Genomic DNA, 23,903 nt, shown 5'->3' with positions numbered 1-23,903 from the left:
AGCTGTGTCACACAGTGCTGGGGTTGTGTAGCTGTGTCACACAGTGCTGGAGATGTGTAGCTGTGTCACACAGTGCTGGAGATGTGTAGTTGTGCAACTGCTGGGGTGTGTAGCTGTGTCACACAGTGCTGGAGATGTGTAGCTGTGTCACACAGTGCTGGAGGTGTGTAGCTGTGTCACACAGTGCTGGAGATGTGTAGCTGTGTCACACAGTGCTGGAGATGTGTAGCTGTCACACAGAGCTGGGTTGTGTAGCTCTGTCACACAGTGTTGGAGATGTGTAGTTGTGTAACACTGCTGGGGTGTGTAGTTGTGTAACAGTGCTGGAGATGTGTGGCTGTGTCACACAGTGCTGGAGATGTGTAGCTGTGTCACACAGTGTTGGAGATGTGTAGTTGTGTAACAGTGCTGGAGATGTGTGGCTGTGTCACACAGTGCTGTGTCACACAGTGTTAGAGTTGTGTAGCTGTAACAGTGCTGTGTTGTGTAGCTGTGTCACACAGTGCTGGGTTGTGTATCTGTGTCACACAGTGTTAGAGATGTGTAGCTATGTCACACAGTGCTGGAAATGTGTAGCTATGTCACACAGTGCTGGAGATGTGTAGCTGTGTTACACAGTGCTGGAGATGTGTAGCTGTGTTACACAGTGCTGGAGATGTCTAGCTGTGTCACACAGTGGGAGGTTGTGTAGCTGCATCACACAGTGTTGGGTTGTGTAACTGTGTCACACAGTGCTGGGTTGTGTAGCTGTGTCACAGTGCTGGAAATGCGTATCTGTCACACAGTGCTTGGTTCTGAAGCTTTGTCACACAGTGATGTTGTGTGTAGTTATGTAACACAGTGCTGGAGATGTGTAGTTGTGTCATACAGTGCTGGAAATGCGTAGTTGTCACACAGTGCTGTACATGTGTAGTTGTGTCACACAGTGCTGGAGATGTGTAGTTGTGTCACCCAGTGCTGTGTTGTGAAGCTTTGTCACACAATGCTGTTGTGTGTAGTTATGTAACTGTGGGTCTATCTAAAGTGGACTGAGATAAAGTACCAGCCAACCAGCTCCTAACTGTCATTTTTCAAACACAGTCTGTGACATGGCAGTTAGGAGCTGATTGGCTGGTACTTTATCTCCATCCAAAGATTAGTAAATAGACCCCAAAGTGCTGAGGTGTGTAGCTGTGTATCACCGTGCTGGAAATGTGTAGTTGTGTTACACAGTGCTGGAGATGTATAGTTGTGTCACACAGTGCTGGAGATGTGTAGCTGTGTCACACAGTGGGAGGTTGTGTAGCTGTGTCACACAGTGCTGGAGATGTGTAGCTGTGTCACACAGTGCTGAGTTGTGTAGCTGTGTCACAGTGCTGGAAATGCGTATCTCTGTCGCACAGTGCTGGGTTGTGAAGCTTTGTCACACAGTGATGTATGTAGTTATGTAACACAGTGGTGGGGTGTGTAGCTGTGTATCACAGTGCTGAGTTGTGTAGCTGTGTCACACAGTACTGGGTTGTGTAGCTGTGTCACAGTGCTGGAAATGCGTATCTCTGTCGCACAGTGCTGGGTTGTGAAGCTTTGTCACACAGTGATGTATGTAGTTATGTAACACAGTGGTGGGGTGTGTAGCTGTGTATCACAGTGCTGGAGATGTGTAGTTGTGTCACACAGTGCTGGAGATTTGTAGTTGTGTCTCACAGTGCTGGGTTGTGTAGCTGTGTCACACAGTGCTGGAAATGCATATCTCTGTAGCACAGTGCTGGGATGTGAAGCTTTGTCACACAGTGCTGTTGTGTGTAGTTATGTAACACAGTGCTGGGGTGTGTAGCACAGTGCTGGAGTGTGTAGTTTTGTAACACAGTACTGGAGATATGTAGCTGTGTTACACAGTGGGGGTTGCATAGCTGTATCACACAGTGCTGAGTTGTGTAGCTGTATCACACAGTGCTGAGTTGTGTAGCTGTGTCACACAGTGCTGGGTTGTTTTACTGTATCACAGAGTGCTTGGTTGTGTAGCTATGTCACACAATGCTGCAGATGTGTAGCTGTTTAACACAATGCTGTTGTGTGTTGTTCTGTAACTGTGGGGTCTATGTACCAAACAACCAGCTCCTGTCATTTTTCAAATACAGTCTGTTACATGACAGTTACAAACTGATTGGCTGGTACTTTATCTCCATCCAAAGCTTAGTAAATAGAACCCACAGTGCTGGGGTTGTGTAGCTGTGTCACACAGTGCTGGAGATGTGTAGCTGTCACACAGTGCTGGAGAGGTGTAGTTGTGTCACACAGTGCTGCAGATGTGTAGCTGTGTCACACACTGCTGGAGATGTATAGTTGTATCACACAGTGTTGGAGATGTGTAGTTGTGTAACACAGGGCTGGGGTTGTGTAGCTGTATCACACAGTGTTGGAGATGTGTAGCTGTGTCACACAGTGTTGATGTGTAGTTGTGTCACACAGTGCTGGAGATGTGTAGTTGTGTCACAGTGCTGGGTTGTGTGACAGTGCTGGAGACGTGTAGCTGTGTCACACAGTGCTGGGGTTGTGTAGCTGTGTCACACAGTGCTGGGGTTGTGTAGCTGTGTCACACAGTGCTGGAGATGTGTAGCTGTGTCACACAGTGCTGGAGATGTGTAGCTGTGTCACACAGTGCTGGGTTGTGTAGCTGTGTCACACAGTGCTGGAGATGTGTAGTTGTGTAACACTGCTGGGGTGTGTAGCTGTGTCACACAGTGCTGGAGATGTGTAGCTGTGTCACACAGTGCTGGAGTTGTGTAGCTGTGTCACACAGTGTTGGAGATGTGTAGTTGTGTAACAGTGCTGGAGATGTGTGGCTGTGTCACACAGTGCTGTGTTGTGTGGCTGTGTCACACAGTGCTGTGTTGTGTGGCTGTGTCACACAGTGTTAGAGATGTGTAGTTGTGTAGCTGTAACAGTGCTGTGTTGTGTAGCTGTGTCACACAGTGCTGGGTCGTGTAGCTGTGTCACACAGTGCTGGGTCGTGTATCTGTGTCACACAGTGCCGGGTTGTGTAGCTGTGAGTGGCAGGTTGTACAACTGTGTCACCCCATGTGCTGTCATTGTGTTCTCCTGTCACTGTGTATTACACGTGTTTCCTCACATCCCTGTGATCCGGCTCTCGCCCCAGCCAATCACAGCACTGGGGTGTGCACAGACAACTGGGGCGACCAGTCAGCGCGGAGGGGTGTGTGACTGTCAGATTCGCTCTCACGTGGAGCTGGGAATGGCAGGGACTGGGACCTGATTGTGCCCAGCAGTCCCAGAGGCACACAGTGCTTGGGGGTCCTGGGGAGTGAAACACAGGGACAGAGCTGGGGAGTGAAACACAGGGACAGAGCTGGGGTCCTGGGGAGCGAAACACAGGGACAGAGCTGGGGTCCTGGGGAGTGAAACACAGGGACAGAGCTGGGGTCCTGGGGAGCGAAACACAGGGACAGAGCTGGGGAGTGAAACACAGGGACAGAGCTGGGGTCCTGGAGGTGAGAGTGTTAGTGGTTGGGAACCTATAGTCCCATCAGTACATTGAGCTGTATAGAATCAGTAACAGCTGGGCTGGTGTATAAGGGATGAGACACAGGCTGTAGGAAGTGTATATACAGTGGTCTCCTATACACAACAACACAACAGCCAAGGATCCCACCCGTGACAAGACTGCTCCCCGGACACAGTAAGTCACTCTGCCCTCTCGCAGCACTGTTCCTCGCAGGGTTAATCACAGCATCTGATAATTTGCTGCCAGTTATGTAAAGGCCCCCATACATCAGAGATCGATTGCAGCAATCGTGCAATTTGCAATCGATTGAGTATACAAATCTTTCCCTTTTTCAATCGATTGTTGCAATTCTGCAATCGATTGAAAAAGGGAAAGATTTTTATACACAATCGATTGCAAATTGCACGATTGCTGCAATCAATCTCTGATGTATGGGGGCTTTAAGATTAAGGACCCTCGTAGTCTGATTTATAATTATTACCGCTAATGTATTTTGTGTTGAAAAGAAAAAATTATATACTGTATATGTGTGTGTGTGTGTATATATATATATATATATATATATTTATTCCTCCTGCCGGCAGATATAGATTTTCTGCAGCGTATTTCATCTCGGCACCCATTGATTCTGTATTACATTTACCCCCCCCCCCCCCCTTCCATTATCTCCCAGCGCTGACAGCTCCCACTCTCTACATTTTCACCAAAATCAGTTTATCTTACAGCTGTAAATAAATTAATTTATATATGGCTTATGTCAGTAAGTAATTTTTCACCACAAAGATAAAAAAGTAAAATAACACTTTTTTGCCGTCACAACCGTTAGTTTACTGGGTCCTTAATGTGCTTAAATGTCATTATTTTCTTTGTGTGTTCTATTATCAGACTGGTTTCTCTGTACTGTATATATTGTCCTGTCATGCATGTAGCTGTCATCTGTAAAGGGACGGTCCCAGGTTTTAAAAGTCGTCCTTAGAAAAATCCGTATTTACCGACCTCAAACATAAGCGCAGTATTATTCGCCTTGGTCCTGTTGTTAGACGTTGTTCTCTTTTTCTAGCAATATTATAGTGACGTTTACTAAAGAGGCAGATTTCAGGTGCAGAAAAGTACATTGCAGTTACATTCAGGTAAATAGTCTCATGATGGGGGTTGTAGTGTTTGCAGTACCGTGGGCGCTGTGCCTGGCGATGCGTCTTCCCCAGCAGCAAAGAGCCCCTGGATATTATTTTCATATATTGGTGTCTGTGTACATGCACCGCTAACCCTCATATTAAATAAATCCGCCGTCAACCGTTCAGTCGGATACGCTCTAAAGTTGGAGATTCCCGCGTCTGCAGTTAAAAAAATGTTGGACAGTGTGGTCAGACTGTGACCGCTGCTGACCGGCAAGAATATAGTTTATGGGATGGCACGGGAACTGTAGGAGAACGGGCATCTGGGGCCCAGCCTCATTCGCAATGCCGCGTTCACCAGCCAATCCGATCTGAGCGCCAGAGAACAGATAAGGTGGTAAATACACTCTCCCTAAAGTACCTGACACATGATAGCTGTTGATAATATTTTTATATACACCATGGGGGAGGGGGTTTCAAGATTCCTTTTTTGCCATGTTAGACAGTAGGGCCTGTTCTTCCATTGCAGCATGGGCCTGGGTGTAAATTGCTGAGCCCCTTTCCTTTTCGATGTCAACGCCTTCCCCCTTCTCTTACCCCCTCCTCGCTACACTCCCAATTATTAGTATTCATCAGTCTCCGGCAATCTCCCATCCCCTCTCTCCTGTAATATGACATCTCCCCCCCTCCCACCCCTCACATTATGTCACCCTGGCTCCTGTTATATAACAAATTATTGTCTCTCGGATAATGCACTACCCCCCACCCCGTCCTTGTGTGCATCCTCACACAGCTTCTCCATGTTCTTCTCCAATATTTCCGTAGACAACGTACTGTCAGGAATTTGATTTTAATCTCCGCACCCAGCTCTCTTCCAGCGGATTCTCCCAGATGCAGTCTTACAGCCCACTGGCAGCCGAAAATCTTCCCACAGTGCCCAAGCCTTAAATGTACTGGCGTTGGCGTCTACTGCACCGGTCTGTTCTGTACGCCGCTTCCAGCTTCCTTTGTCGCGGTCAAGCCAAGTTGGTGGCATCAAAGATAACGGTCGCCACCTTCAATGGCCTTTTTCGGATGCAAATATAGCTCTTGTGGGGGGGCGTAAGCCCGTTGACCGCTACGGCACTTCCCAGCGCAGTGCTGATAATTCGCGTCGGAGGGCAATACAATGCTGCAGGCCAAAATAACTGGTGCCCGTGGTATTGAGAAACCCCCCCCAAAGTGCGGTGACCCCCATCAGCGAGGGGTCCGCTGTTCAGCTACAGCGGGGTTTGCACAAAGAAGAATAAAAAAACGCCATTAACCCGGAGCTAATATTTTTTTTCTTGTATAAGAAATAGGAGCGAGGGGGTGATTCTTCCTCCTGATCCGTGGATGGGACCACCCATTGCCCACGTTCTTGGCTTCAGGCATCTCCATCTCTGCGGCAACCACAAACTTTATTATATCGTGAAATGCTGTTTATTTCACAACTATCGCTTTCTCTCTCCCCTTCCAGACTTACCCCCCCCTCACCCTGTCGATTCATACTACCCATCTTCTGACCTGTTGAGTGACGGGCCTAAATTGTATGACGCGTGGAATACCAGCGCGCGTCACATACCCCCAATGCATGTCTAGGCCGTGTTTTACTGTGTGTGTGTGTGTGTGTGAGATTGCGGTGTTATCGGCTGCCCCAATAACCCAGCTCCTCCTGGGGGCAGGGAGAGGATGCAGCAAGCAGGAGAGAGAGAGGTATGCAGGAGCCTAGCGTAGGCTCGTGTCTCTGAGCGTGCACTTCCACCTCCAGCGTTCAAAGCAACCAATCAGAGGATGGCGCCCGCCCCCAGGTGATCTAGTCTAAGGTCACACGCAGTGACGTCTGCATGAGTTTAATATATCTCTCTCTTTTGTTATGATGTTATTGCTGCCTTCATTTTTGTGTCACAAACCCCCCCATGGATCACGCTGCTGAATTGGAGTCGCCACTCCTGTGTTTGTGCCGCAAGAGCGTGTTACACAAAAGGGCGCAAAACATGGGGCCCGGAAAACGTCGCTGGGCCCTGAGAAAATGAATACCGGCGCAATTATTACAGGCCGGTGATAATATCGTGCTGTGCTCTGTCCTGCTCTACGTAACCTAAGGGATTTGTTGCAGCTCCAGGCCCTTGTTACAGAATAGGCCCTTTAGCTCCTGTCTGGTAATAACAGAACTTTTTGAAATGTTTAAATTCTTGCAAAAAAAAAAAAAATTAATTTAGTTTTTTTTAAAAGACTTGATGTGTTACACAAGGAGCGTATGCACAAAGGCGCTATTGCGATTGCGTGGTGACTGGGAGGTGGCTAGCAGTGCACGCTCAAGCGGTCCGTTCAGTGGGCGCGTTACGGGAGTTTCGCGGTCGTGTCAATGCAAGCGGCTGCACTCACAGGCGCGCACAGCATAAGGAGGCCGTGATCAGACAGAGAGACTGCCGCTGCCGCAGGGGCTGGTGCAAATTTCCATGGCGCGACCGATGGCGGCGTCTAAGGATGCACCGATCGGTATTACAGCGTGCTCAGCAACTAAATGTGGGCGTCTCAGTCCTTGCATATTTGGCCGCATGGAAGTACGCGAGGGGAGGAGTTTGTAGCATTTGCATAAAGTCGCAGGCGGGCGACCGCCAAAAGACGCAGCTGCGTGAGCTTTTACGTGCAACTCTGAACCCTGCCCATAGTGTTGTAAGGGCCATGTTCTGTGTTTTTGCTGGATTTTTTGCTTTTTTTTTTATGCAGAGCTTTATCTGAACGCTGTGATCTATGGTGGGGCCAGGGTGCTAAGTGTGCGCCTCCTAGCTGCACTCACTCATAACCCTACACAAGGCCTTGAGTGTAGTGTGCCGACACGGCGTAGACCTCCGCCACAATCAGGATGCCCGCCGACTCGTTACGCCACGAGAGCTGTAGAGGACGCTGGGCCTCGGCGTGGGGCAGGATTCCCAGCAGTTAGGCGTTTGAGTTGCTCTTTCCGCAACATGTTTTCCACGTGGCGGGTGTTATTACACAGTGTAGGGATAGACCTTGGAACTTTATAAATAGCCAAACAGTGATGGGAGGAGACCATAATATTGGACATTAGCCAGTTTTTTTTCCGGTAACAGAGCGTGGCCTTGTTTGGGAAGACGTGTAGCGTAAAGGCTTGGTTGTTGCTCATACCCAAGTCCTGGGTATATGTCCAGGGGCTTGGTACCTGTGACTGGCACATAGGGAGGCTTGCTACCAGGACTGCTTGCTTATACACCTGTATTACATAACCACCCAGCACCGACACATGGATATGAAGCCAGCTTGTGCAAATGGCTTTTGCTGTGATGCTTGTAGCTGATAGAGAGTCCTGACATTATCCCCTCTCTCACTGTCCCGCACACTTTTACATAATGTCACTTTATATAAGCCACTGTCGCTACACTGTGCGCTGTGCCCCCCTCCCTGGCATGCCTTTATGTAAGGCCTGGTGGTAACCTGATAGCGAGCAGCTCATTAGCTTCAGTGTGTGGGTGCTTACATCACCTATGGGGATACCCCCAGCTCTCCTCCACCTGCTGCTGCCTCCAGGTCCTCTCCCTCTTCTCTCTCTGCCTGTCTCTCCCTCCCTCCTGTGTTTGCTTTCCCTAGAACACGCTGTCCCTGGCACAGTGGCACACTCCCTCTGTCTGTCTGTCTCTTTCTCTGGGTGTGCCTCTGTCTGGTGTGAGCTGCAGTACTGTAGTTGCCAGGAGAAGGCTTAAAGCTGCAATGCTCCCTATTTTCTCCTGGCAGGAGAAGGGTTAAAGATGCAATGCTCCCTATATCCTCCTGGCAGGAGTAGGGTTAAAGGTGCAATGCTCCCTATATCCTCCTAGCAGGAGTAGGGTTAAAGGTGCAATGCTCCCTATATCCTCCTGGCAGGAGAAGGGTTAAAGGTGCAATGCTCCCTATATCCTCCTGGCAGGAGTAAGGGTTAAAGGTGCAATGCTCCCTATTTCCTCCTGGCAGGAGAAGAGTTAAAGGTGCAATGCTCCCTATATCCTCCTGGCAGGAGTAGGGTTAAAGGTGCAGTGCTCCCTATATCCTCCTAGCAGGAGTAGGGTTAAAGGTGCAATGCTCCCTATATCCACCTGGCAGGAGAAGGGTTAAAGGTGCAATGCTCCCTATATCCTCCTGGCAGGAGTAGGGTTAAAGGTGCAATGCTCCCTATTTCCTCCTGGCAGGAGTAGGGTTAAAGGTGCAATGCTCCCTATATCCTCCTGGCAGGAGAAGGCTTAAAGCTGCAATGCTCCCTATTTTCTCCTGGCAGGAGAAGGGTTAAAGATGCAATGCTCCCTATATCCTCCTGGCAGGAGTAAGGGTTAAAGGTGCAATGCTCCCTATATCCTCCTGGCAGGAGAAGGGTTAAAGGTGCAATGCTCCCTATATCCTCCTGGCACGAGAAGGGTTAAAGGTGCAGTGCTCCCTATTTCCTCCTGGCAGGAGTAGGGTTAAAGGTGCAATGCTCCCTATTTCCTCCTGGCAGGAGAAGGGTTAAAGGTGCAATGCTCCCTATATCCTCCTGGCAGGAGTAGGGTTAAAGGTGCAATGCTCCCTATATCCTCCTGGCAGGAGAAGGGTTAAAGGTGCAATGCTCCCTATATCCTCCTGGCAGGAGTAAGGGTTAAAGGTGCAATGCTCCCTATTTCCTCCTGGCAGCAGAAGAGTTAAAGGTGCAATGCTCCCTATATCCTCCTGGCAGGAGTAGGGTTAAAGGTGCAGTGCTCCCTATATCCTCCTAGCAGGAGTAGGGTTAAAGGTGCAATGCTCCCTATATCCACCTGGCAGGAGAAGGGTTAAAGGTGCAATGCTCCCTATATCCTCCTGGCAGGAGTAGGGTTAAAGGTGCAATGCTCCCTATTTCCTCCTGGCAGGAGTAGGGTTAAAGGTGCAATGCTCCCTATATCCTCCTGGCAGGAGAAGGCTTAAAGCTGCAATGCTCCCTATTTTCTCCTGGCAGGAGAAGGGTTAAAGGTGCAATGCTCCCTATATCCTCCTGGCAGGAGTAAGGGTTAAAGGTGCAATGCTCCCTATATCCTCCTGGCAGGAGTAGGGTTAAAGGTGCAATGCTCCCCATTTCCTCCTGGCAGGAGTAGGGTTAAAGGTGCAATGCTCCCTATATCCTCCTGGCAGGAGAAGGCTTAAAGCTGCAATGCTCCCTATTTTCTCCTGGCAGGAGAAGGGTTAAAGGTGCAATGCTCCCTATATCCTCCTGGCAGGAGTAAGGGTTAAAGGTGCAATGCTCCCTATATCCTCCTGGCAGGAGTAGGGTTAAAGGTGCAATGCTCCCCATTTCCTCCTGGCAGGAGTAGGGTTAAAGGTGCAATGCTCCCTATATCCTCCTGGCAGGAGAAGGCTTAAAGCTGCAATGCTCCCTATTTTCTCCTGGCAGGAGAAGGGTTAAAGGTGCAATGCTCCCTATTTCCTCCTGGCAGGAGAAGGGTTAAATCAGCGACTCTCTGGCTGCTCTGAAGCTGGGGAAAAGGGCTGTTTTGGTGCAATGCTCTGCATGCAGGTGCTGCCAGTTGGGCTTTTTTTTTCTCTATAAGGTGAAAAAAAAGGAGCAATGCTCTGCACCCTTATAATGGTGGGTCTAAAGGGAGCGATGCTCTGCAGCCTTTTGGCTATTTGGTTACTTTTGCAGGTGCACGGGTGGCTGTGGATGTGCAAACGCCCCCCGCCCCCACTCCACCCCCCCCATAAAAAAAGTGGGACAATTGTCCGGATGGAGGCTGCACAGGGGCCTAGCCGCGCAAACAATGTGTGCGGGTCCGGGCACCTGTTAGAGCGGATCCCCTGCGGGGCCGGCGTCAGGCTGGTGCCGGTGCTGCTCCTGCTCTCCCCAGCAGGGGAAGGGTTAATCTGTGGCAGGAACATGCTCCCTATTTGCATGTTACGCAGGAGCTGCTCTCCGATTGGCCCGTCGCCGCTTCCAATCAGGGAGGGGGGGGCAGCAGCACTGCGATCCACGTGCGGGCTGATTACCTGACAGGGCGGGGCGGTGACACCGCGGGGCAGGCGGCCAATGGGAGCGCGGGGTGGGCGGGGCTGTGAGGAGAACAGCTGGGAGCTGAGGTGCTGGTGAGCGATAGACTGAGAGAGACCTGACAGAGGGGAGAGGCGAGAGACACAGCGGAGGATGAGACAGACAAGGTGAGGGGCGCAGTGTGACTGCATCATGTCAGAGACTGCTGCTGGGGAAGGAGAGGGGCCCAACCTGCAGCCCCTGACTGGGAGAGACCGCTCTGCTCCCAGGACCTGCACGGGAGAAATGCATGGACCGGCAGGGGAATACCATAGGAGAGGGCTGCAGCCTATGGGCCCCCGAGGTGGTGAGGTCGTGATTGGGGCCACCTGTGGTGTGTGGAAGAGGAGCATTGGGTGCAGGGCGAGGGCCAAACACATACAGCCCAAGAAACTCAGGAATTGTGAGAGAGAGAGGGCGAGTAGTGTGTGAGAGAGGGGCTGGGAGAGAGAGAGGGCGAGTAGTGTGTGTGAGAGGGGCTGGGAGAGAGAGAGAGAGGGCGAGTTGTGAGAGAGGGGATGGGAGAGAGAGAGGGCGAGTTGTGAGAGAGGGGCTGGGAAAGAGGGCGAGTTGTGAGAGAGAGGGGCCGGGAGAGAGAGAGAGGGCGAGTAGTGTGTGTGAGAGGGGCTGGGAGAGAGAGAGAGAGGGCGAGTTGTGAGAGAGGGGATGGGAGAGAGAGAGGGCGAGTTGTGAGAGAGGGGCTGGGAAAGAGGGCGAGTTGTGAGAGAGAGGGGCCGGGAGAGAGAGAGAGGGCGAGTAGTGTGTGTGAGAGGGGCTGGGAGAGAGAGAGAGAGGGCGAGTTGTGAGAGAGGGGATGGGAGAGAGAGAGGGCGAGTTGTGAGAGAGGGGCTGGGAAAGAGGGCGAGTTGTGAGAGAGAGGGGCCGGGAGAGAGAGAGAGGGCGAGTAGTGTGTGTGAGAGGGGCTGGGAGAGAGAGAGAGAGGGCGAGTTGTGAGAGAGGGGATGGGAGAGAGAGAGGGCGAGTTGTGAGAGAGAGAGGGCGAGTTGTGAGAGAGGGGCTGGGAAAGAGGGCGAGTTGTGAGAGAGAGGGGCCGGGAGAGAGAGAGAGGGCGAGTAGTGTGTGTGAGAGGGGCTGGGAGAGAGAGAGAGAGGGCGAGTTGTGAGAGAGGGGATGGGAGAGAGAGAGGGCGAGTTGTGAGAGAGGGGATGGGAGAGAAAGAGAGAGGGCGAGTTGTGAGAGATGGGCTGGGAGAGAGAGAGGGCGAGTTGTGAGAGAGGGGCTGGGAAAGAGGGCGAGTTGTGAGAGAGAGAGGGCGAGTAGTGTGTGTGAGAGGGGCTGGGAGAGAGAGAGAGAGAGGGCGAGTTGTGAGAGAGGGGATGGGAGAGAGAGAGGGCGAGTTGTGAGAGAGGGGCTGGGAAAGAGGGCGAGTTGTGAGAGAGAGGGGCCGGGAGAGAGAGAGAGGGCGAGTAGTGTGTGAGAGAGGGGCTGGGAGAGAGAGAGAGAGAGGGGATGGGAGAGAGAGAGGGCGAGTTGTGAGAGAGGGGATGGGAGAGAGAGAGGGCGAGTTGTGAGAGAGGGGCTGTGAAAGAGGGCGAGTTGTGAGAGAGAGGGGCCGGGAGAGAGAGAGAGGGCGAGTAGTGTGTGTGAGAGGGGCTGGGAGAGAGAGAGAGAGGGCGAGTTGTGAGAGAGGGGATGGGAGAGAGAGAGGGCGAGTTGTGAGAGAGGGGATGGGAGAGAGAGAGGGCGAGTTGTGAGAGAGGGGCTGGGAAAGAGGGCGAGTTGTGAGAGAGAGGGGCCGGGAGAGAGAGAGAGGGCGAGTAGTGTGTGTGAGAGAGGGGCTGGGAGAGAGAGAGGGCGAGTTGTGTGAGATTTGCTGAGAGAGAGAGAGAGGGCGAGTAGTGAGAGATGGGCTGGGAAAGTGAGTGAGAGAGGGCGAGTTGTGAGAGAGGGGCTGGGAGAGAGGGTGAGTTGTATAAGAGAGTGCGGGTTGTGAGAGATGGGATGGGAGAGAGAGAGGGCGAGTTGTGAGAGAGGGGATGGGAGAGAGAGAGAGAGGGCGAGTTGTGAGAGAGGGGATGGGAGAGAGAGAGGGCGAGTTGTGAGAGAGGGGCTGGGAAAGAGGGCGAGTTGTGAGAGAGAGGGGCCGGGAGAGAGAGAGAGGGCGAGTTGTGAGAGAGAGGGGTTGGGAGAGTGAGCGAGAGAGGGCGTGTTGTGAGAGGGTGGTTGGGAGAGTGAGCGAGAGAGGGCGAGTTGTGAGAGAGGGGATGGGAGAGAGGGCAAGTTGTGAGGGGCTGGGAGAGAGAGAGGGCGAGTTGTGTGTGAGAGATGGGCTGGGAGAGAGGGTGAGTTGTGAGAGATGGGCTGGGAGAGAGAGAGAGGGCGAGTTGTGAGAGATGGGCTGGGAGAGTGAGCAAGAGAAGGCGAGTTGTGTGTGAGGGGATGGGAGAGAGAGAGAGGGAGAGGGCGAGTTGTGTGAGATTTGCTGAGAGAGAGAGAGAGGGCGAGTAGTGAGAGATGGGCTGGGAAAGTGAGTGAGAGAGAGCGAGTTGTGAGAGAGGGGCTGGGAGAGAGGGTGAGTTGTAGAAGAGAGTGCGGGTTGTGAGAGATGGGATGGGAGAGAGAGAGGGCGAGTTGTGAGAGAGGGGATGGGAGAGAGAGAGAGAGGGCGAGTTGTGAGAGATGGGCTGGGAGAGAGAGAGGGCGAGTTGTGAGAGAGGGGCTGGGAAAGAAGGCGAGTTGTGAGAGAGAGGGGCCGGGAGAGAGAGAGAGGGCGTGTTGGGAGAGTGAGCGAGAGAGGGCGAGTTGTGAGAGAGGGGATGGGAGAGAGGGCAAGTTGTGAGGGGCTGGGAGAGAGAGAGGGCGAGTTGTGTGTGAGAGATGGGCTGGGAGAGAGGGTGAGTTGTGAGAGATGGGCTGGGAGAGAGAGAGAGAGAGAGAGAGGGCGAGTTGTGAGAGATGGGCTGGGAGAAAGAGGGCGAGTTGTGAGGTGATGGGAGAGAAAGAGGGCGAGGTGAGAGAGAGACTGGCTGGGAGAGAGAGAGAGGGCGAGTTGTGAGAGAGACAGGCTGGAGGAGAGCGAGAGGGCTAGATGTTTGAGATAGGCTGGGAAAGAGAGAGAGAGGCGAGTTGCGAGAGAGGTGGGCTTACCCCTGAGCTGTACAGAGGGGGATATCTGTGCATAGGTATCTCAGGGACTGTCTCCCCTCCCGTAGGCTAATGCAGAGCATCCTGCACTGTGTATTGTATAGTCACAGGACAGTACTGTGCATCCTATAGGTTGATGGAGACTGAGAACTGTACATCCCAGGCTAGAAGAGACAGTGGTGCACGCTATTGGGAGGGAGGTGGGTGCCCCATGAGTCGACAGCGAGAGGGAGCAGGCACTCTGAGAGAGAGGCACCTGGAGCTAATCATGAGAGACAGAGCTCATCATCGATTGCCTACAAATGCACTCCTAGCTGAAGTCCCATTAAAGCAAAGGAAAAGAACCGAACTCTGCTACCTGTGAGTTGGTGCAAATTGCATAGTGAAAATCTGTCATTTTAGAACTGTGTCTCTGCAAAGTGTAATGTAGACTTTACACCACCTTCAGCACTAGGCCCTACTAGCCCCAGATCCCCCTGCTCCTCCTATTGGCTGGTGTTCCACCAACAACACCGTCCTGCATCTCAAACCAATTCACTTCGGCGGAAGCCAAGATGCCTGACATCACCAAGGAGCATTTTGTTGTGCGGTTTTGTGTTTGGTTTATGGGATACACAATACTTTATCTCATCTACAGAGTGAGAACTACTTCCCATAAACTAACAGATAAATTACTGTGCATCATATAGGCTGATGGATGGAGAGAGATTACTGTGCATCTGATCGGGGGATGGATGGAGAGAGATTACTGTGCATCTGATCGGGGGATGGATGGAGAGAGATTGCTGTGCATCTGATCGGGGGGATGGATGGAGAGAGATTACTGTGCATCTGATCGGGGGATGGATGGAGAGAGATTACTGTGCATCTGATCGGGGGATGCATGGAGAGAGATTACTGTGCATCTGATCAGGGGATGCATGGAGAGAGATTACTGTGCATCTGATCGGGGGGATGGATGGAGAGAGATTACTGTGCATCTGATCGGGGGATGGATGGAGAGAGATTACTGTGCATCTGATCGGGGGATGGATGGAGAGAGATTACTGTGCATCTGATCGGGGGATGGATGGAGAGAGATTACTGTGCATCTGATCGGGGGATGCATGGAGAGAGATTACTGTGCATCTGATCGGGGGATGGATGGAGAGAGATTACTGTGCATCTGATCGGGGGATGCATGGAGAGAGATTACTGTGCATCTGATCGGGGGATGCATGGAGAGAGATTACTGTGCATCTGATCGGGGGATGCATGGAGAGAGATTACTGTGCATCTGATCGGGGGGATGGATGGAGAGAGATTACTGTGCATCTGATCGGGGGGATGGATGGAGAGAGATTACTGTGCATCTGATCGGGGGATGGATGGAGAGAGATTACTGTGCATCTGATCGGGGGATGGATGGAGAGAGATTACTGTGCATCTGATCGGGGGATGGATGGAGAGAGATTACTGTGCATCTGATCGGGGGATGGATGGAGAGAGATTACTGTGCATCTGATCGGGGGATGGATGGAGAGAGATTACTGTGCATCTGATCGGGGGATGGATGGAGAGAGATTACTGTGCATCTGATCGGGGGGATGGATGGAGAGAGATTACTGTGCATCTGATCGGGGGATGGATGGAGAGAGATTACTGTGCATCTGATCGGGGGATGCATGGAGAGAGATTACTGTGCATCTGATCGGGGGGATGGATGGAGAGAGATTACTGTGCATCTGATCGGGAGATGGATGGAGAGAGATTACTGTGCATCTGATCGGGGGATGGATGGAGAGAGATTACTGTGCATCTGATCGGGGGATGCATGGAGAGAGATTACTGTGCATCTGATCGGGGGATGGATGGAGAGAGATTACTGTGCATCTGATCGGGGGATGGATGGAGAGAGATTACTGTGCATCTGATCGGGGGATGGATGGAGAGAGATTACTGTGCATCTGATCGGGGGATGCATGGAGAGAGATTACTGTGCATCTGATCGGGGGGATGGATGGAGAGAGATTACTGTGCATCTGATCGGGGGATGGATGGAGAGAGGTTACTGTGCATCTGATCGGGGGATGCATGGAGAGAGATTACTGTGCATCTGATCGGGGGATGCATGGAGAGAGATTACTGTGCATCTGATCGGGGGATGCATGGAAAGAGATTACTGTGCATCTGATCGGGGGATGGATGGAGAGAGATTACTGTGCATCTGATCGGGGGATGGATGGAGAGAGATTACTGTGCATCTGATCGGGGGATGGATGGAGAGAGATTACTGTGCATCTAATCGGGGGATGGATGGAGAGAGATTACTGTGCATCTGATCGGGGGATGGATGGAGAGTGATTACTGTGTGTCCTATAGGCTGATGGATGGAGAGAGATTACTGTGCATCTGATCGGGGGATGCATGGAGAGAGATTACTGTGCATCTGATCGGGGGATGGATGGAGAGAGATTACTGTGCATCTGATCGGGGGATGGATGGAGAGAGATTACTGTGCATCTGATCGGGGGATGGATGGAGAGAGATTACTGTGCATCTGATCGGGGGATGGATGGAGAGAGATTACTGTGCATCTGATCGGGGGATGGATGGAGAGTGATTACTGTGTGTCCTATAGGCTGATGGATGGAGAGAGATTACTGTGCGTCCTATAGGCTGATGGATGGAGAGAGATTACTGTGCGTCCTATAGGCTGATGGATGGAGAGAGATTACTGTGCGTCCTATAGGCTGATGGATGGAGAGAGATTACTGTGCGTCCTATAGGCTGATGGATGGAGAGAGATTACTGTGCGTCCTATAGGCTGATGGATGGAGAGAGATTACTGTGCGTCCTATAGGCTGATGGATGGAGAGAGATTACTGTGTGTCCTATAGGCTGATGGATGGAGAGAGATTACTGTGCGTCCTATGGGTTGATGGAGAGAGATTACTGTGCGTCCTATAGGCTGATGGATGGAGAGAGATTACTGTGCGTCCTATAGGCTGATGGATGGAGAGAGATTACTGTGCGTCCTATAGGCTGATGGAGAGAGATTACTGCGCTTCCTATAGGCTGATGGAGAGTGTGCGCTACCTGTGCATTTTATAGTTTGTTCTCTCCTGGTATTTGTATTACGGTGGCTGCAACTTGTAGACTGAATTCAATAACCACATTTCACACACCTGTTACTGTATTATTTACCGCCGCAGTGGTGGAAGAGCATTGAAGGGCTGCACACGGTCCATGATGTCATGTTATAGATCAGCAGAAATATCTATGATTGACTGATGGGATGCTATTGGTGTCTGCCTGGCTGCAAGAGGATGATGGGATGCTATTGGTGACTGGCTGGCTGATGGGATGCTATTGGTGACTGGCTGGCTGATGGCATGCTATTGGTGACTGGCTGGCTGATGGCATGCTATTGGTGATGACTGGCTGGCTGATGGCATGCTATTGGTGATGACTGGCTGGCTGATGGCATGCTATTGGTGATGGCTGGCTGATGGCATGCTATTGGTGACTGGCTAGCTGATGGGATGCTATTGGTGACTGGCTAGCTGATGGGATGCTATTGGTGACTGGCTGGCTGATGGGATGCTATTGGTGACTGGCTGGCTGATGGGATGCTATTGGTGACTGGCTGGCTGATGGCATGCTATTGGTGACTGGCTGGCTGATGGCATGCTATTGGTGATGGCTGGCTGATGGGATGCTATTGGTGATGACTGGCTGGCTGATGGGATGCTATTGGTGATGACTGGCTGGCTGATGGCATGCTATTGGTGATGACTGGCTGGCTGATGGGATGCTATTGGTGATGACTGGCTGGCTGATGGGATGCTATTGGTGACTTGCTGGCTGATGGGATGCTATTGGTGACTGGCTGGCTGATGGCATGCTATTGGTGACTGGCTGGCTGATGGCATGCTATTGGTGATGACTGGCTGGCTGATGGCATGCTATTGGTGATGACTGGCTGGCTGATGGCATGCTATTGGTGATGGCTGGCTGATGGCATGCTATTGGTGACTGGCTGGCTGATGGGATGCTATTGGTGATGACTGGCTGATGGGATGCTATTGGTGATGACTGGCTGATGGGTTGCTATTGGTGATGACTGGCTGATGGGTTGCTATTGGTGATGACTGGCTGATGGGTTGCTATTGGTGATGACTGGCTGATGGGATGCTATTGGTGATGACTGGCTGATGGGATGCTATTGGTGATGACTGGCTGGCTGATGGGATGCTATTGGTGATGACTGGCTGGCTGATGGGATGCTATTGGTGATGACTGGCTGGCTGATGGCATGCTATTGGTGATGACTGGCTGATGGGTTGCTATTGGTGATGACTGGCTGATGGGATGCTATTGGTGATGACTGGCTGATGGGATGCTATTGGTGATGACTGGCTGATGGGATGCTATTGGTGATGACTGGCTGATGGGATGCTATTGGTGATGACTGGCTGGCTGATGGCATGCTATTGGTGATGACTGGCTGGCTGATGGGATGCTATTGGTGATGACTGGCTGGCTGATGGGATGCTATTGGTGATGACTGGCTGATGGGATGCTATTGGTGATGGCTGGCTGATGGGATGCTATTGGTAATGACTGGCTGGCTGATGGGATGCTATTGGTAATGACTGGCTGGCTGATGGGATGCTATTGGTAATGACTGACTGGCTGATGGGATGCTATTGGTGACTGGCTGGCTGATGGGATGCTATTGGTGACTGGCTGGCTGATGGGATGCTATTGGTGATGACTGGCTGGCTGATGGGATGCTATTGGTGATGACTGGCTGATGGGATGCTATTGGTGATGACTGGCTGGCTGATGGGATGCTATTGGTGATGACTGGCTGGCTGATGGGATGCTATTGGTGATGACTGGCTGATGGGATGCTATTGGTGATGACTGGCTGGCTGATGGGATGCTATTGGTGATGACTGGCTGGCTGATGGGATGCTATTGGTGATGACTGACTGGCTGATGGGATGCTATTGGTGATGACTGGCTGATGGGTTGCTATTGGTGATGACTGGCTGGCTGGTGAGTGGCTGTTGGAGACTGTTAAATGTTTGTACCAATGTGAAATGAGATAATTGCACCCACAGTAGATGAAAGCAGTACTCTCCTTCCCCACAAGTAAAGAGAACTCTGTCCCTCATGATTAGTACGTGCACGAATGTGTTATTGCTATCATTAAACTGGTTTATCTGGTCCTGTTGGGAACACGAGGAGATGCTCAGAATGAGGACGTGGCCATTCCCTGTCCCAGCTCTGTGGGTTATTTACATTCACGGGACTATTAGTCGCACAGGTGCAATCTTGTACTACATTACCGGGACAGGCTACAGTAATTGTTGGATAAATATAGCGCTATAAAATGTGCACATGACTAATAATGTACATACAGGTGAGGCTCCATTACAACTGGTGCTGACATCCTGTCCTTACAATGCTGACCTTATTCACGGCAGAGAGTAATGTGGGATTATTATTTATGTACTTTTTATGCTATTTAAAAAATATATATATATATTTTAAGTTCTTTTTATTTTGCTGAGGCAATTTGTTGCACAAACGTACAGTGCGCATCACTAGGACACCATGATAAGCCCACGGTAACGCAAGGTATTTTCCTAATGGTTACATCACGGCGTGTTCCTTATATTGCCAGCCATAGTTTACTTCTGGGTCTGGTCCATAAAGTGTAAGCCTGGGAGCAGGGCCCCCCCGTACCTCTCCGTCTGCCTGTCGTTGCCCGGTCTCTCTCCGTTACGCCGTTCCCAATTGTCAAGCGTTACGGAATGCGCTAATATTACATAAAGAGATGTAAATGGTGTATCCGTGTACGCACCCGCAATAATCCACTATAATCCGGGCAGGCTGGGAATCGCGACGTGGCTGCTCTAGAGAACAGGCAAAATGGCCAAGATCCAATCTGCATTCGATGCATAACATACGTATTTACGATGAAATATTATAGAACTTGAACCATCCCAGTCACTTCCTGTATGACCCTAAACCATCACCAGTTCATTAAAAAAAAACCAGTGTGGTTTATTTTTAGTTAAGAAGACTTTTTGGGGGTCTGTTGAGAGACCCCACTATGGGTGACCCATAACCTCTCTTTTCAGAGCAGCCGGACAGGTCGCGTAATGCCTCGGATTTCATGACCAGACCTGGAGGCAGCGTAGTGACTCTGCTTTTCCCCGCACACATGAAACGTGCTGGATACGTAAAACTGCGGCCTGGAAATGAACTCATGTTAATCAATGAAGTGGGGTTAAAAACACCGTGCAGCAGCAGGTCCATAAATCCCTACAGGTCCTAGGGTAAATGGGTTCAAACCGCCATGGGTTAATACCGTGCAATCATGGTTACTTGGAAGGTGGGGATCAAAACTTCGTAAGAAATATTTTGTTGTAGTTGATGTTTTACTGGTTACTTTAATTGTTTTGAAAAGCCCTTCCCTGTGCAAGCTGGGCCTGCATATCCATTGATCCAGCTCGGACTACGGTGTATTGGCAGCTTTTATGTTGCAGTGCTAAGCCAAGGGGGGGCAATGCCCTGCTAGGTTAAGCCCATGCGGTCCCATGTATCTGTTCTGCAAGAGGTAGTCAACAGGATAGATAAGAATTGTGTGTCGTCCTTTTTCGTGCTCCTTACGGACGTTGTCCCTTATTTGTAGTCACTATTTCTCTCTTTTTTTCCACGTTCCTCTCCTTTTTGACTCCAGGCCGTCTCCATTCTACAACTGTTCTCTGCTTCTTCACGCCACCGACTGGCCGAGATGGAGGGGATGAACGGGTCCTGCACGTCTCCGCCCCCTCTTGGGGAGAGGGCGAGGAGAACCCGGGCCGCCCGGGAGATGGAGGGGACCCAGCAGGACGAGACGGACACCAACAGCCACGGGTCCAGCGGCAACGAATCTAATGGGAATGAGTCGCGGCAGAGCCGGAGTTCGCACAGCAGCACGAGCGGCAACGGGAAGGATTCGGCCATGTTGGAAGCCACCGAGAGCAGCAAAAGGTGAGGCGGGGGGAGACCAGCCGAAGAGGAGAGCCTACGGGACGTGGTAAGAGCCCCAAAAATAATGTTTATGACGTTTTCTCCGTACCCGCAGCACAAACTCGAACAGTCCGTCCCCGCCCAGCAGTTCCATTGCTTATAGCCTCCTGAGTGGGAGTTCCGAGCAGGACAATCCTTCCACCAGTGGCTGCAGGTACGTCTATAATGATCTTATCTACAAGCCCTGTTCCATCTCTTCCTACAAAACACCTTTTGCGCCTCTCCCACTTGGACTTCACTTACAGCAGCCCCCTGTCTCTCTATCTGCCACCCCCCCCCCCCCTCACCGTGTTCTTTCCGCCCTCCCCCCCCTGTAGTAGTGAACAGTCAGCCCGAGAAAAAAATCAGAAAGAACTAATGAAGGCCCTAAAAGAGCTGAAAATACGTCTCCCATCCGAGAAGAGGGGGAAAGGCAATTCGGGGACGCTCGCCACCCTTCAGTACGCCCTCTCCTGCGTCAAACAAGTCCGAGGTGAGCAGACGGCTTGTGGTTATAGGTGCGAATGGGAGGACAGAAGCCTGTGGCTGATGTTTTGTGAGGCTTTCTAGCAGCTTACTGACATTGAGCTTACACTGAGCAGTGCTTTCATTTCATAGGCCCAGTTATCTCCCTCTGACTCATATATACTTTTATTATTATGTACTCTCAGCCAACCAGGAATACTACCAGCAATGGACCATCGATGAGTCCCAGCCGTGCAGCTTGGACATGTCCAGCTTTACCATCGACGAGGTGGAGAGCGTCACGTCGGAGTACACCCTGAAGAATCCCGTAAGTGACATCAATACTTACTCAGACCAGGCGCGTCTTGGCGGGTCGGAACTGAAACTTTTAAAGTGGCACTCGCATTCAGGGTAAAGCACACTGGGCATTACACTGAAGGTGAGCGCAGCTTTACGTTTTCAGATCCAAGCTGCCGCTTCGTAAGTCTAGCTTCTAGGGTCATTGCTGCTTATTAAATGACTGATAAATGATCTGGTGTCTACTGATAGTAAACTGAATTGTACAACAGCTACGTCTGTAACCAAAGCGTTTTTTTAGGACACCTTCTCCGTGGCGGTCTCTTTCATCACCGGCCGCATTGTGTACATCTCCGATCAGGCCTCTCTCATCCTTCATTGTAAAAGGGACGTATTTAAGGGGGCAACCTTTGCAGAGTTTCTGGCCCCACAAGATGTCAGTGTCTTCTATGGTTCTACAGCCCCTTATCATCTCCCGTCCTGGAGCAGCTGCACCTCTGGAGGTAAGATGGACAGAAGGAGCCATAACTCCCATTCAGAGTGACACAGACAGAAGGGAGCTATGAGCCTGTCCCTCCCCCTGCATGGTGACATAGACAGATGGGAGCTATGAGCCTGTCCCTCCCCCTGCAGGGTGACACAGACAGATGGGAGCTATGAGCCTGTCCCTCCCCCTGCAGGGTGACACAGACAGAAGGGAGCTATGAGTCTGTCCCTCCCCCTGCAGGGTGACACAGTGACACAGACAGAAGGGAGCTATAAGCCTGTCCCTCCCCCTGCAGGGTGACACAGACAGATGGGAGCTATGAGTCTGTCCCTCCCCCTGCAGGGTGACACAGTGACACAGACAGAAGGGAGCTATAAGCCTGTCCCTCCCCCTGCAGGGTGACACAGTGACACAGACAGAAGGGAGCTATGAGCCTGTTCTTCCCCCTGCATGGTGACATAGACAGATGGGAGCTATGAGCCTGTCCCTCCCCCTGCAGGGTGACACAGTGACACAGACAGAAGGGAGCTATGAGCCTGTTCTTCCCCCTGCATGGTGACATAGACAGATGGGAGCTATGAGCCTGTCCCTCCCCCTGCAGGGTGACACAGTGACATAGACAGAAGGGAGCTATGAGCCTGTCCCTCCCCCTGCAGGGTAACACAGTGACACGGACAGAAGGGAGCTATTAGCCTGTCCCTCCCCCTGCAGGGTGACACAGACAGATGGGAGCTATGACCGTGTCCCTCCCCCTGTAGGGTGACACAGACAGATGGGAGCTATGACCCTGTCCCTCCCCCTGTACGGTGACACAGACAGATGGGAGCTATGAGCCTATCCCTCCCCCTGCAGGGTGACACAGTGACACAGACAAAAGGGCGCTATGAGCCTGTCCCTCCCCCTGCAGGGTGACACAGTGACACAGACAGAAGGGAGCTATGAGCCTGTTCTTCCCCCTGCAGGGTGACACAGTGACATAGACAGAAGGGAGCTATGACCCTGTCCCTCCCCCTGCAGGGTGACACAGACAGATTGGAGCTATGACCCTGTCCCTCCCCCTGTAGGGTGACACAGACAGATGGGAGCTATGACCCTGTCCCTCCCCCTGTAGGGTGACACAGACAGATGGGAGCTATGACCCTGTCCCTCCCCCTGTAGGGTGACATAGACAGTTTGGAGCTATGAGCCTGTCCCTCCCCCTGCAGGGTGACACAGTGACATAGACAGAAGGGAGCTATGAGCCTGTCCCTCCCCCTGCAGGGTGACACAGACAGATTGGAGCTATGACCCTGTCCCTCCCCCTGTAGGGTGACACAGACAGATGGGAGCTATGACCCTGTCCCTCCCCCTGTAGGGTGACACAGACAGATGGGAGCTATGACCCTGTCCCTCCCCCTGTAGGGTGACATAGACAGTTTGGAGCTATGAGCCTGTCCCTCCCCCTGCAGGGTGACACAGTGACATAGACAGAAGGGAGCTATGAGCCTGTCCCTCCCCCTGCAGGGTGACACAGACAGATTGGAGCTATGACCCTGTCCCTCCCCCTGTAGGGTGACACAGACAGATGGGAGCTATGACCCTGTCCCTCCCCCTGTAGGGTGACACAGACAGATGGGAGCTATGACCCTGTCCCTCCCCCTGTAGGGTGACACAGACAGAAGGGAGCTATGAGCCTGTCCTTCCCCCTGCAGGGTGACACAGTGACACAGACAGAAGGGAGCTATGAGCCTGTCCCTCCACCTTACACTCTTATTTATTTTCCTACAGATACAGCATCAATGGACTACACTCAGGAGAAATCTGTATTCTGCCGGATCAGGTGGGTATTGTAAAGTA

The 23,903-nt window shown here is 51.7% G+C and overlaps 1 protein-coding gene across 2 annotated transcripts in view; it reads left to right on the top strand.

Moving 5' to 3' along the window:
* The first annotated feature begins 10,713 nt into the window (after positions 1–10,713).
* Positions 10,714–23,903, top strand: part of PER1 (period circadian regulator 1) — a 29,351-nt gene continuing 16,161 nt past the window's right edge. For both annotated transcript variants that reach the window (XM_088446135.1, XM_088446134.1), the window contains exons 1-7: positions 10,714–10,791; positions 20,508–20,800; positions 20,895–20,993; positions 21,157–21,311; positions 21,490–21,611; positions 21,882–22,083; positions 23,835–23,886. In XM_088446135.1, the coding sequence (XP_088302261.1) occupies positions 20,562–20,800; positions 20,895–20,993; positions 21,157–21,311; positions 21,490–21,611; positions 21,882–22,083; positions 23,835–23,886 (869 nt within the window). In that variant the 5' untranslated portion in view covers positions 10,714–10,791; positions 20,508–20,561. The remainder of the gene's footprint in view (positions 10,792–20,507; positions 20,801–20,894; positions 20,994–21,156; positions 21,312–21,489; positions 21,612–21,881; positions 22,084–23,834; positions 23,887–23,903) is intronic.

Source organism: Taudactylus pleione, unplaced genomic scaffold (assembly GCF_031769625.1).
Source record: "Taudactylus pleione unplaced genomic scaffold, aTauple2 ptg000393l, whole genome shotgun sequence".
NCBI classification, from domain to species: domain Eukaryota; kingdom Metazoa; phylum Chordata; class Amphibia; order Anura; family Myobatrachidae; genus Taudactylus; species Taudactylus pleione.
The sequence above is the reverse complement of the archived record's forward strand: the minus strand, read 5'-3'. Positions and strand labels throughout refer to the sequence as shown.